We start from the raw sequence: 12,299 nt of genomic DNA on the forward strand, positions 1-12,299 counted from the left end.
CCCAGTCGACGGAGCCTTCGAGGCGAATCGAAGGCTCTGAAACGTCGGCCGTCTCGGTACGGCAGCCCGTCGGGCCGCCCAGACGGTGCCGCTGGTGTCCCGGAATACCCCGCTGGACCAGAACCAGCCTGCCGGGTCGGGACGCGATACACCGTCGACCGGTCGCTCTATTTACTCCACGGCAGCGCGCTAGAGTGCTGGTAGCGCACCGCGCGGCCTCACCCCCTCAGGTCGCCCCTTGACCTTCACCCGCCTGCCATTATTTTTTTTTACATGGAGAATGTATCGTATTGATATCATTTATTGAACACCCCTTTAAACTTCCAATATCAAGGAGTGCACGTTACGTCGTGGCTTATGTAATTATTTTTAATTAGGTAGGACGTGAGTTCATTTCCTCCTTACTACGTCTATTGGTTAGTAAATTTACCTAGTCAGGTCATAAATTCTGTCACATGTTTAATGTAAAATAATTGAAACAAGTTTATTCATTATATAACCATTCATATACCAAAATTAACTTAACAAAACATAGATTCTTATGACACTAAAGTTTATTCAAAATGACCTCCGCGATTTTGAATACAGGCCTTCAATCTGCGCGGCCAGTCGTCTATCGCAGCACGAACGAGGTCCATGTCAATATCCGCGGCTGCCTTAATCAAGGATGTCTTGAGTGACTCCAAATTGGGATGAGGCTTTGAGCACGCCTTTTCCTCCAAGTGTTGCCATATCTTGTAATCTAACGGATTCAGATCTGGACTGGAGGAGGGCCAGTCTTCGTGCCGGATGAAGTCGATTTCACGCGCCGCCAGCCAGTCTTGTGTGCTCTTCGCTCTATGAGCTGGCGCCGAATCTTGTTGGAATACCCAGTGCCTATTGTTGAACATGGTATGAGAAACAGGTTCCACAAGGTTCGTCAGGACTGTATTTTGATACACAACTGCATTCGTTTTTACACCTTTCCCACAAAAATGTACCTCTGTTAAGCCCCAATAAGAAACTCCCAACCATACCATGAGCGAGGATGGAAAATGACCTCGTTGGACACGCGGAATACGGTTACTCGCTTCTTCACTACTGTGTGCGTACACCTTATCATTTTGTTTGTTGTAGCTCTCTTCTACGGTAAAAATTTTTTCATCCGAAAAAAGAATTTCCCGATATTTTTATCCCGCGTACCGCTTCAACAAAACGCGGCATCTCTTCAGTCTCAGGTCCATTAGACGAGCATTCAAATGATGTCCTGTTTTTCTTCGATATGCCCGAAGCCCTAAGTCTTCATTTAACACCCTTTTCACCGTGGTTCTGCTTAACCCCATCTGAAGGGCCAACAGTTTCTGCTTACGTTTGGGATTTCTTTGAATTCGCGCCTTCACAGCTTTTATCACTGCTGGAGTCTTAACAGACTGAGGGCGACCACTTCTTGACCTGTCATCTACACTAGAGTCTTCATTGTATCGTTTGATGGTACGATAAACGAATCTTTAGGCTATATTCAAATTTTTCAGTATGTTAAAAATTTGAATTGGCGCGTAACCGCAACGATGCAACGCAATAACTGCAACACGGTCTTCTTTAAGCGTCCACTCCATATTTAAAAATGAGTAAAATTCTAAAAATATACATTTTTATTTTCATGAACCATTCGAAATTCGAATTCAATAAACTTTTTTGTGGCCAGCATTCTAAACGAAAAGTTTTTACTGTGTGACAATACTTATGACCTGACTAGGTAATATTCCATTGATAATACAGCAACTATCAGACGTTATTAATAGAAGAAAGCCATACGTACTTTCAAGTTTCATGATCATTGCGCATAGGAGTACTGTGAACAGTAATCCAAAAACGGGTTTCGCAGTTGCAGCGTAAATTGTTCTCAACATGACTGAAGACCTTGGCGCGTCCATGTAGAAATACGAGGCCGTGACCATGATGCCAGAACCCAGGACTACTGGCAGCGGACCAAGCATCCAGCAGAGCATTTTATATTTCTAAAAAATATAGTCGTCAAAGTTGACCAGGGTTGTAGTGAAGTGAAAGCTTACGATAAAATAATTCGGTGAAATATTATGAGTGCTGTTGAAACATGATGACGAGGAGAATATATTAGGATAAAGACTTATGAAAAATTAATTTGTAGAAATATTATGAATAACTGTTTATATTGATAATGAGGTTACCGGAGTCCATAGAGACCATGTGGTAAATATCTGGGGCATTTGCACAATTAAAGTACCATAAAATGAATTTGAGACAAGATGGAGCTGACTTCGAATCAGAAATGAATTATATCACACCATACGTTCGTATCTCCGGAGCGTGCTTTCCTTGCGTCAGTAAATTTGTTAAATTATTATATTATTATTTTTATTTTATTTTTTAAATTATCCTCTCTTGCATAGTCTGTTGATTCGTGTGTATATGACGGCGTTAACGATATTTATGTTATATAGCACGTGCAATAGGAGTGACTCACACAAACCAGGTGCGCCGGCCGTGTCGTTCCACTCGTAAACAACAGCTGCAACAGAAGTGACTCATAAGCCAGCTGCGCCGGCTAGTATAAAAAGGCGGAACGTGCCTTGAAATGAACATAACCGCGTTATTAAACTTCTACCCGTCCAACTCATCGTGATGTTGGCATCTATTTTCAATGCCGCTATGGCGAACTGTATCTTTCCCGCGGTGTGGAAAGAAGCGGACGTTATCGGCATACATAAACCCGGTAAACCAAAAAATCATCCGACGAGCTACCGCCCGATTAGCCTCCTCATGTCTCTAGGCAAGCTGTATGAGCGTCTGCTCTACAAGCGCCTCAGAGATTTCGTCTCATCCAAGGGCATTCTCATCGATGAACAATTCGGATTCCGTACAAATCACTCATGCGTTCAACAGGTGCACCGCCTCACGGAGCACATTCTTGTGGGGCTTAATCGACCAAAACCGCTATACACGGGAGCTCTCTTCTTCGACGTCGCAAAAGCGTTCGACAAAGTCTGGCACAACGGTTTGATTTTCAAACTATTCAACATGGGCGTGCCGGATAGTCTCGTGCTCATCATACGAGACTTCTTGTCGAACCGCTCTTTTCGATATCGAGTCGAGGGAACCCGCTCCTCCCCACGACCTCTCACAGCTGGAGTCCCGCAAGGCTCTGTCCTCTCACCCCTCCTATTTAGCTTATTCGTCAACGATATTCCCCGGTCGCCGCCGACCCATTTAGCTTTATTCGCCGACGACACGACTATTTACTATTCTAGTAGAAATAAGTCCCTAATCGCGAAGAAGCTTCAGAGCGCAGCCCTAGCCCTAGGACAGTGGTTCCGAAAATGGCGCATAGACATCAACCCAGCGAAAAGTACTGCGGTGCTATTTCAGAGGGGAAGCTCCACACGGATTTCCTCCCGGATTAGGAGGAGGAATCTCACAGCCCCGATTACTCTCTTTAGACAACCCATACCCTGGGCCAGGAAGGTCAAGTACCTGGGCGTTACCCTGGATGCATCGATGACATTCCGCCCGCATATAAAATCAGTCCGTGACCGTGCCGCGTTTATTCTCGGTAGACTCTACCCCATGATCTGTAAGCGGAGTAAAATGTCCCTTCGGAACAAGGTGACACTTTACAAAACTTGCATAAGGCCCGTCATGACTTACGCGAGTGTGGTGTTCGCTCACGCGGCCCGCACACACATAGACACCCTCCAATCCCTACAATCCCGCTTTTGCAGGTTAGCTGTCGGGGCTCCGTGGTTCGTGAGGAACGTTGACCTACACGACGACCTGGGCCTCGAATCAATTCGGAAATACATGAAGTCAGCGTCGGAACGATACTTCGATAAGGCTATGCGTCATGATAATCGCCTTATCGTTGCCGCCGCTGACTACTCCCCGAATCCTGATCATGCAGGAGCCAGTCACCGTCGACGCCCTAGACACGTCCTTACGGATCCATCAGATCCAATAACCTTTGCATTAGATGCCTTCAGCTCTAATACTAGGGGCAGGCTTAGGGACCCCGGTAACCGTACTCGTCGAACTCGACAAAGAGGTCGACGTGCAACCTAACCCATGCATCAGCCCGCTGAGTTTCTCGCCGGATCTTCTCAGCGGGTCGCGATTCCGATCCGGTAGTAGATTCATTCGCGAAGCAGCTACTCTTGAGCTGTTAGGTCTCCTTCGGAGGCGCTCGGGTAGCTGTTAGCAAATCCCACCTCTCCTGGCTGAGCCTTTGCTCGCCCACGTGTCCTGGTCAAACTGGAAAGGCCTTCGGGCCACCAGTAAACTTTCAATCATAAAAAAAAAAAAAAAAAAAAAAAAAAAAAAAAAAAAAAAAAAAAAAAAAAAAAAAAAAAAAAAAAAAATTAACATTCGTTGGACTGCGTTTGCCTGGTGCACTTACTATATCCTTGTTACGTTGTGTGATTCAGTGACTGTTGTACGTACTGGTTAAAGTTGGACAAGTGTTAAAGTGAATTGTTAAGATAACATATTGTTGATTAAATCAGGAATCAAAAAGTGACTTCGTTTTACTTGGTGTTCAACAAGATAATGTCTACCCTCAAGCTTACATCAGAAGTGAGATCAGGACTCTACTCTCACTGGCGTGACGTGTTTGAACATGTTCGAAGTACAGCAAAAAAAACATGATGCAGATCAGAATACTAGTAGTGGTACGCCACAAGAGCGTGAATGCAGCATACGTAAGTCGTGTAATAACGTGTCTGTTACCTCGATGGAAGATCTGAGCCACGAAGAAATCGTCACATCTTACGTTCTGGCTCATGTTGCCCAGTTTGACTGTCGACTTCATCACATGGCATTTACTAACGGAAATACAACACGTAACAAGCTATTGCAAGAAATTAAGGCAAGTGCAAATCTCAAGTGAAACTTCGATCGCAATAATGGATCTGTCATGACGAGTGGGTAGTTCCGACACGAATCGTTTTTAAGCCAATGACTACTGCTAGAGTTACATGGCACTAGTACAGTAAACCAGGACATGAGACTGTGAATTGTCGCTGAAATTTTAGAATCTACTCGATTCAATACCAATAACACTACACGTTCGATGACTTCGGGTTCCAGCAAGCAAGCAAGCAAACAAGAAAGCAAGCAAGTTTCCGTGGGGAAGAAAAATTGACATATCTGAAGTCGTCGTGACCTGTAAGATAAGACGTCCGGTGCGTTCGTGTGTGGCGATGCGGCGGTGTTCGGGTCCCGCTGGCGGATGCAGGTTTTTCCGGTGAAGTGCGTGCTTGTGCGTGCTTGACATGTGTTCGCGGTTGGCTTCCTCAGTGTGGGAGTAACATCGTGTAAGAGAGGTGGAACCCGTAAAATTGTAGTTTGCGTGGTGGCTGGTAAGATTTGTTGCGGTAAGAAGTTTGCATGGTGGTAAAATGTCTTGTGAGTCTGCACAGGTAGCCGGAGGTGAGACTTCCGCCGTCATATATGTAATCTATACTAATATATAAATCTACAGTGGTTTTTACGGATGTTCCGTTATAACTACTAAACCGTGCATCCGATTGACTTGAAACTTGGTATCCATGTAGAATATACATGTACTTAATGGATAATGGTTAATATTTATAATAATATGAGTGTTCGACTCCCTACACCAGTTGCGTTGATGATGAGAATCTTTGTGGGGGTGAGAAATAATAATGTTGATTTGAAATGCCCAGCGAAGCGGACGGTTACAGTTAGTAATAATATATTATTATACTCTATTTATGAAATCCTTATACAATATTAAAAAATAGATCATAAATACCATTAATAAAAAGGGTTGTGTGGTTTTATGAAACCACGGTAAAAGTGAAACTTTTTTTCAAATTATAGCCATTTAACTCTGACAAACAACATTTACATTAAACACTGACAAAATCAAACAAAATAGCGTGGAGCACTGGTACAAATGAGTAACAGTTTCTACACTACACGGTCAGCTGCAGCGAACTATAGGCGCCGCCATATTGGCCTTGGCTGCTCTGACGAGCGCCTTTCACTTTATCCCTACTCCGCGGCCGACCGTCACGCGACATGCAACACACAGACGAAAAAGCTTGAGACGATGTAATAAAAGTTTCACTTTAAAATACTTGAAAAAATAGATTGCTATTTTTATTACATAATTTTGCTTAACTTTTATTTCTCTCCTGTCGGGCCGAAACACATGACTACGTCGCGACAAAAATATTGAGGGTAGTGGAACCTACGCGTATCCATGATAACTTTTATACTTACAATATAATAGGTTATACGGCGTGTTCTGTTATAAAGGGCACGGACCGATGTTACGCTCAGGTTCGACTCCAACACCAATAATAATAATAAAAAAATACCTTAATTTTATCCAAATTCAGGTTAATCTTCTGCCAATAATAAAACAGGTATCCTGCACCCATCCCCAGAATGTAAAAGGGTATATTGGTGTGACTTCGTTTGTACACTTTTGAGAACGTCGGGTATCTCCTCATTTGGTTCCGAATGAGTCTGATAGATGGAATAATAATACTATTGGGTAACGGGAAATCATTGCGTAGTGCTTCATTTGATCTATATTGATTTTTATTTGGTTTAAAAGTTAATGGGCAGATTGGGGAAGAGAGTGAGATAGTAAGAGAGAGTTTGGTTAGAAATGTCCTCAAATATGAACTTTTTTTTATTGTTTTTTTTTTATTGCTTAGATGGGTGGATGAGCTCACACACAGCACCTGGTGTTAAGTGGTTACTGGAGCCCATAGACATCTACGACGGAAATGCGCCACCCACCTTGAGATATAAGTTCTAATGTCTCAAGTATAGTTACAACGGTTGCCCCACCCTTCAAACTGAAACGCATTACTGCTTCACGGCAGAAATAAGTAGGGTGGTGGTACCTACCCGTGCGGCCTCACAAGAAGTCTTACCACCAGTCAAAACTTAATTTTTACTTTTATTAATGCAAAAGAAGTTCCAATAATCAACACACTTACTCAGGAGTGAAAATGACGGTGCCGTCCAAGTTTTCTAAGTACGTATGAGCGGCTACTATGGCGATGCCTATAAAGAAAACAGTGGGGAGGACTATCTTCCTAGACCTCGGAGTTCGGCAGGCCAGATAGATGATTAATCCAAAAATGAACAGCTGTATATCAGCAGCTATGTACCTGCAAGTGTAATTCATTTTAGAGATGAAACGGATAATGGTTTGGCCAGATACCGGATACCGAATATTTGGCAAGCTGCGAGGCCGGAGCGCCGGATGAATGGCTACCGGATCTTCGGCCCTTTCGGAAATATTCGTGCGCGTTCGGGTGTTGTCGCACGTGAGATCACGACGACTCGGTACGACGACGATTTGGTATTCATTCACCACTATTTGCCACTTGTTAATTTTGAGTATTAAATTAATTAATTAATAAAACAATCACTTTTGACGTGCGATTATAAAAATAAAAGTTGTCCATAACCTATTAAGGTATTATTTGCATTTTGTATAACCATGAGATTATCTTAAATTTTTCTATACGAAATCCGGCCGGATATTGGTTTACTATCCGGTATCCGGCCGGATAATGAAAACATGGCCGGATAGGCCGGATACCGGATAGTTACCGGATATCCGTTTCATCTCTAATTCATTTTCAGCTCACTGCCCATCTGTGTGCTTAGTGCGAGTTTCTTAAGGTTCTCGATAGCGTAAAAGTTAAGCCAATTTTGTATGCAGTTGGAACAGCGCCCCTAGCGGCAAACGTACGCAAACGATCCCATTCCGTCCAAATATGAGCTCACTTTTACGCTATCGAGAACTAAGCACACTGGACTAATTAGCAAATATGTTACACCTTATGTGATTTGATTGATTTCTGTTCAGAGAAAGTCATTAAGACTGATCGCTCACTGAGACCAAATCGGGCTTACAATACACCATTTTAAATCACAAGTCGTCTCGTTTCCTTTTTACCAATGAAAATAAATGTGTAGTTTGCAAATCAGTTTTATCTGCAATTTATATCGGCTAATGGCTCTAATGCCAAAGCTATAATAAAGAATAGACAAAAACGGGTGAATGTCAAGGGGTGAATTTCCATGTCAAGATGTTTGTCCGGGATGAACTTGGAAATGAGTTATCCGATTTCAAGGTAAGTTTTTTTAATCGAGCGATTTTTTTTTATTCCTTACATGGTTGGACGAGCTTACAGCCCACCTGATGTTAAGTGGTTACTGGAGCCCATAGATATCTACATCGTAAATGCGCCACCTACCTTGAGATATAAGTTCTAAGGTCCCAAGTACAAGTTATAACGGCTGCCCCACCCTTCAAACTGAAACGCATTACTGCTTCACGGCAGAAATAGGCAAGGCGGCGCTACCTACCCGTGCGGACTCACAAGAGGTCCTACCACCAGTAAGATATAATCAAATCTATATATGTAATCAACATAAGAAATCATTTTATTGTTAATTAATAAATGTTGCGACCATTAATCGAAATAAAAACCATCCTATGGCCTAAGTTGGAACAAAATACAGTGAAATCCAAATGCTCTTACTTGCTTAAGTTTTGGTATTAGCATAGCCGGCCACGTGTTATTTAGAAACAAAAACCTTAGCCACAGCAACGTATGGCCGGGTCTGCTAGTATTTTTAATAAAATGAATGTACCAAGATTGTATCAAGCAGTCTGAATTGTTACTGTAGTTGTGGATATACAGGAGATGTTGCCACCAATATTTTCTGCAATCACGTATTTCGGACCCGGCGACCTCCTGCAATTAAATTATTAAAATTCTAATAACATATTCGGTAAGATCCATAGCTTTGCTGAGTTCTGACTCATTCGAGGATCGGATGAGGTTTGTTGAGCAATAGTGGGTTTTAGCCGGTACAACCCCGACATGCCCCGTCTACTACCTCCGATACGCAGACAGAACTCAGGCCATTCATCCCTGGCCCAAACAAAGAATATCATAGCCGAGTACACGTGGAAAATATTCATTCGTTTAAAAAGTGTACATTATTTTGTAAAATTGTCGACTCCGCGTTTTTAATTTTAAAGTTGCTTTGTCCTGAGTATATCACCGTGATTACGCATTGAATACAACCGAAACAATACAAGCGATAACCGACGACTCTACGACAGCCCTCACGGTACGGCTGTCCATAAGGCCGCCTTAGGCGATGTCGTTTGTGTTCCAGAATACCCCTTGAGACCACAAACTGCTGCCGAGCATTGGTGCACGACACATTGCCGCCTGGTCGCTTGTCTACAGCAGATCCGTGGAACAGCAGCTATGTAGAACTGTCATGCGGCTATTGCTGGTAGCGGGCCGCGTGGTCTGATAATCTCGTAACCCTCACCGGGCAGGGAACACTTCCTACAGCCCCTGATGAATTCGACATCGTAATAGGAGAGTTCACAGAATTGATGAAGTTACAATATGGAGTAAGGCTAAAGCCAAATGACCTTATTCGAATAAAAAGTTAATAAAGAATTAGAATTCGATTCGATTCTCTAACACTTACAGGCCAGAATGGTCCTGAAGCGACATGTCTGAACCAAGTCGAGGTCAGCGCCAATATTACGGCATACGGCGGTGTAAGCCTGGAAAATATGAAATTACAAGCTGTAATGGTAAATTATGAGAAATGTCTCATATGTTCAAAAATCGAACTTAACTATTTCCGCCATGTCGTGATGAAGAACTATTATTGCCGTATTGATCTTAAATTTATTTAATTTCGCGTACAGCGGAATGTTTCCAACAATGGTAAAGCGTAAAAAAAGATATCACCAGACTAGCGTTTGTCAGGGCATCTAACATTTTTCAAACACGTGTTAAAGGTGTCAATGACTGCGCTAATTGATTTTGTCGTGCTAGACTCACGAAGGAAGATAATCACCTTTTTTTAGCGCCTCAGGAAACGGAGTATTTTTCCCATGTGAAGGTTAGTCCCTCATAGATGTAAACAAGGCTAGTGTTGCAACACTAGCCTTGTTTACATTAGCTTACCAAGCACAAAAGCAGTCAGTTCTTTATTTAAAGCTGTTAGGTCTTAAGTTCAAGTTGAGTTTGATTGCTGATTTTTGCAACAAGACGGCATTTGTAGAAAAAGTATATACAATTGCATGCGTCTGTACGAGATGGTAACGTCAAGTGCTCAATATTTATTTTATCAAGAAAAATTAGTAGTGTAGCTTGCAGACTATAGCTATGGGCTGCCGTGTGCTATAGTTGTTGGGACCATACCTTTGGAATACTTGGCCAAAGCTATCACCATTTTAGTTTATTTTATTCTACTCCATCACTGGCAGTAGGCAAGTCTCAATTCAAGAACAAAACAGGCTTACCGCAACCATCTCTCTAGAGTCCGTTTTGGTAAATTTTTCCAGGTAATTTCATTACTTTCATCAGATATTTGCTGGTTGTATATGAACAGGAATCCAGATATTACAATGAAAATTTGCATTATAAAGGTAGCGTTGAACAGTAGATGGTAGTAAATATTGTCAAACCGCTGCAAATGGAAACACTATTATAGTAGAAAACTGAACAATGCTTGCGGTCATTTAAAAAAAGACTAAACACGTATAGACAGCTCATAGACATCTACAACGTAAATGCACCACTCACCTTCTGAGGTCTCAGTATAGTAATCACAGTAATCACTTAACACCAGGTGGGCTGTGAGCTCGTCCACCTAATCTAAGCAATAAAAAAAAACATTTATAATAAAACAGACCTGCTCCAAATATCTAGGATTATTGTTACACACGAAGACTGGGCCGCTCGTGTGTATCAATATCACCAAACACATTAATACACTCCTGAAAAGGGAAGCGATAAAATTAGAATTATTTCATATATCTCGTATGAACGCATATAGGTATTTCGGAAAGTTTTCGATGAATAATAATAATCATAATACAATCAAACGATGTTGCAGTATTTTGAATAAGAACAAAGTTCTGGATGCGAATATCCATAAATCCACTAAATAAATCCGCTAATAAATCCACTAAATTTAAGCAAAGCTATTAATTTTCTTTCTGCTAAAGATATTGCCGGTTTGCCTCGGACTATCTGTACCACAATACACTCTCTCTGATACTTTTACTCTGCTTACATCCGCTACGAGACAATCTCGTGTTGCGCATTGAAGAGTGGTATGCTTTTTAATTATATTGGCATTTAAACGCATGTTCCAAGGACTATAGTTTGTGGGCTTGGACAGAAACAGAAATGGCGTTCATGAGGCTTAGTGACCATTCACTATTGGTTGGGCGGTAGAGTTATCTACCTATGAAAGCAATGAGAACAGTATCCATCAGTGGGGTAGAGCACCAATATACATATATATTACTAATAAAAACAACAAGTAGGATAGGATTTGAAATTAGATTTACCTTAAACCATTCAAACATTTCAGTGGACGAAGCCGCGGGTTGGTCTCGTCAAATGGCTCCATCAGCCTACGCCAGTTGCATCGTATTGAAAAATAGTGGTACCATTCCGTGTCTGAAATAAGTATGTTAGAGGAAGTGTAAAAGTAGCCCCGGTAATTAACAAATTAAAGAGCGGACGGTTAGCAACTTACTTTTATTATTTTCATCACCGAAGTATAAATCACAAAAACTTGCAACGACGTTCAGTAGAATTAAAATAAGACACGCAATGCCAACAATCACGTCACTGGTATCCAACTTGAAATCTTCCTTCTCATTGGAACAGGATATATCGGTGATTTTTGTTCTCAAGCGATGCTCGGACCAAAACGATTCGTTGAGACGGGCCTCAACGCTCTGTTTCAGGTCCCACGTTGAAATATTTGTTTGGTTACGATTATCAGACAAGCACACACCGTAGAAAAGCTTAGAATGATTGTAATGTTTCACGGTGTGCTTGGAAAATTCCTGAAAAATACACTCACGATTTAGTTGCATGTGATTTATCTTTAGAAAGCCATTTATTTTAAAAGTATTGATCTTATTGAATTTCTTTCTTCATCTTTAAAGATATCGCGCACTGGTTGCTTAACTCCATAACTATTCAAATATTTGTCCAAATCAATTAGTGTAAAATACAAAGTTTAACTACTTTAAAATACCAGACCCGATAAAAGTTTTTCATATAAGAATCAATTTGCTACTATCAAATGTGCATTACAAATAAATTATCAATTTTTATTGTATTTATGGCTCACTATTTTGGCGATAATGGCTTACACATAAATTTTTTATGTATGCTGTCGTGGACTTTTTTGTAGGATTATTTAAGTTAAACATTTCCATTATACATTAT

At 41.5% G+C, this 12,299-nt stretch overlaps 1 protein-coding gene across 2 annotated transcripts in view; it reads right to left on the reverse strand.

Annotated features, from left to right (window-relative positions):
* Positions 1-12,299, reverse strand: part of LOC114249481 (nose resistant to fluoxetine protein 6-like) — a 52,520-nt gene that overhangs the window by 31,050 nt on the left and 9,171 nt on the right. For both annotated transcript variants that reach the window (XM_089735179.1, XM_089735180.1), the window contains exons 3-11: positions 11,596-11,911; positions 11,405-11,516; positions 10,741-10,825; positions 10,349-10,515; positions 9,523-9,601; positions 8,662-8,765; positions 6,990-7,163; positions 6,357-6,507; positions 1,799-1,997 (exon numbers count right to left, since the gene is read on the reverse strand). In XM_089735179.1, the coding sequence (XP_089591305.1) occupies positions 1,799-1,997; positions 6,357-6,507; positions 6,990-7,163; positions 8,662-8,765; positions 9,523-9,601; positions 10,349-10,515; positions 10,741-10,825; positions 11,405-11,516; positions 11,596-11,911 (1,387 nt within the window). The remainder of the gene's footprint in view (positions 1-1,798; positions 1,998-6,356; positions 6,508-6,989; positions 7,164-8,661; positions 8,766-9,522; positions 9,602-10,348; positions 10,516-10,740; positions 10,826-11,404; positions 11,517-11,595; positions 11,912-12,299) is intronic.

The sequence above is a fragment of the Bombyx mandarina genome, chromosome 19, assembly GCF_030267445.1.
Source record: "Bombyx mandarina strain Sakado chromosome 19, ASM3026744v2".
In the NCBI taxonomy this organism is placed as follows: Eukaryota; Metazoa; Arthropoda; class Insecta; order Lepidoptera; family Bombycidae; genus Bombyx; species Bombyx mandarina.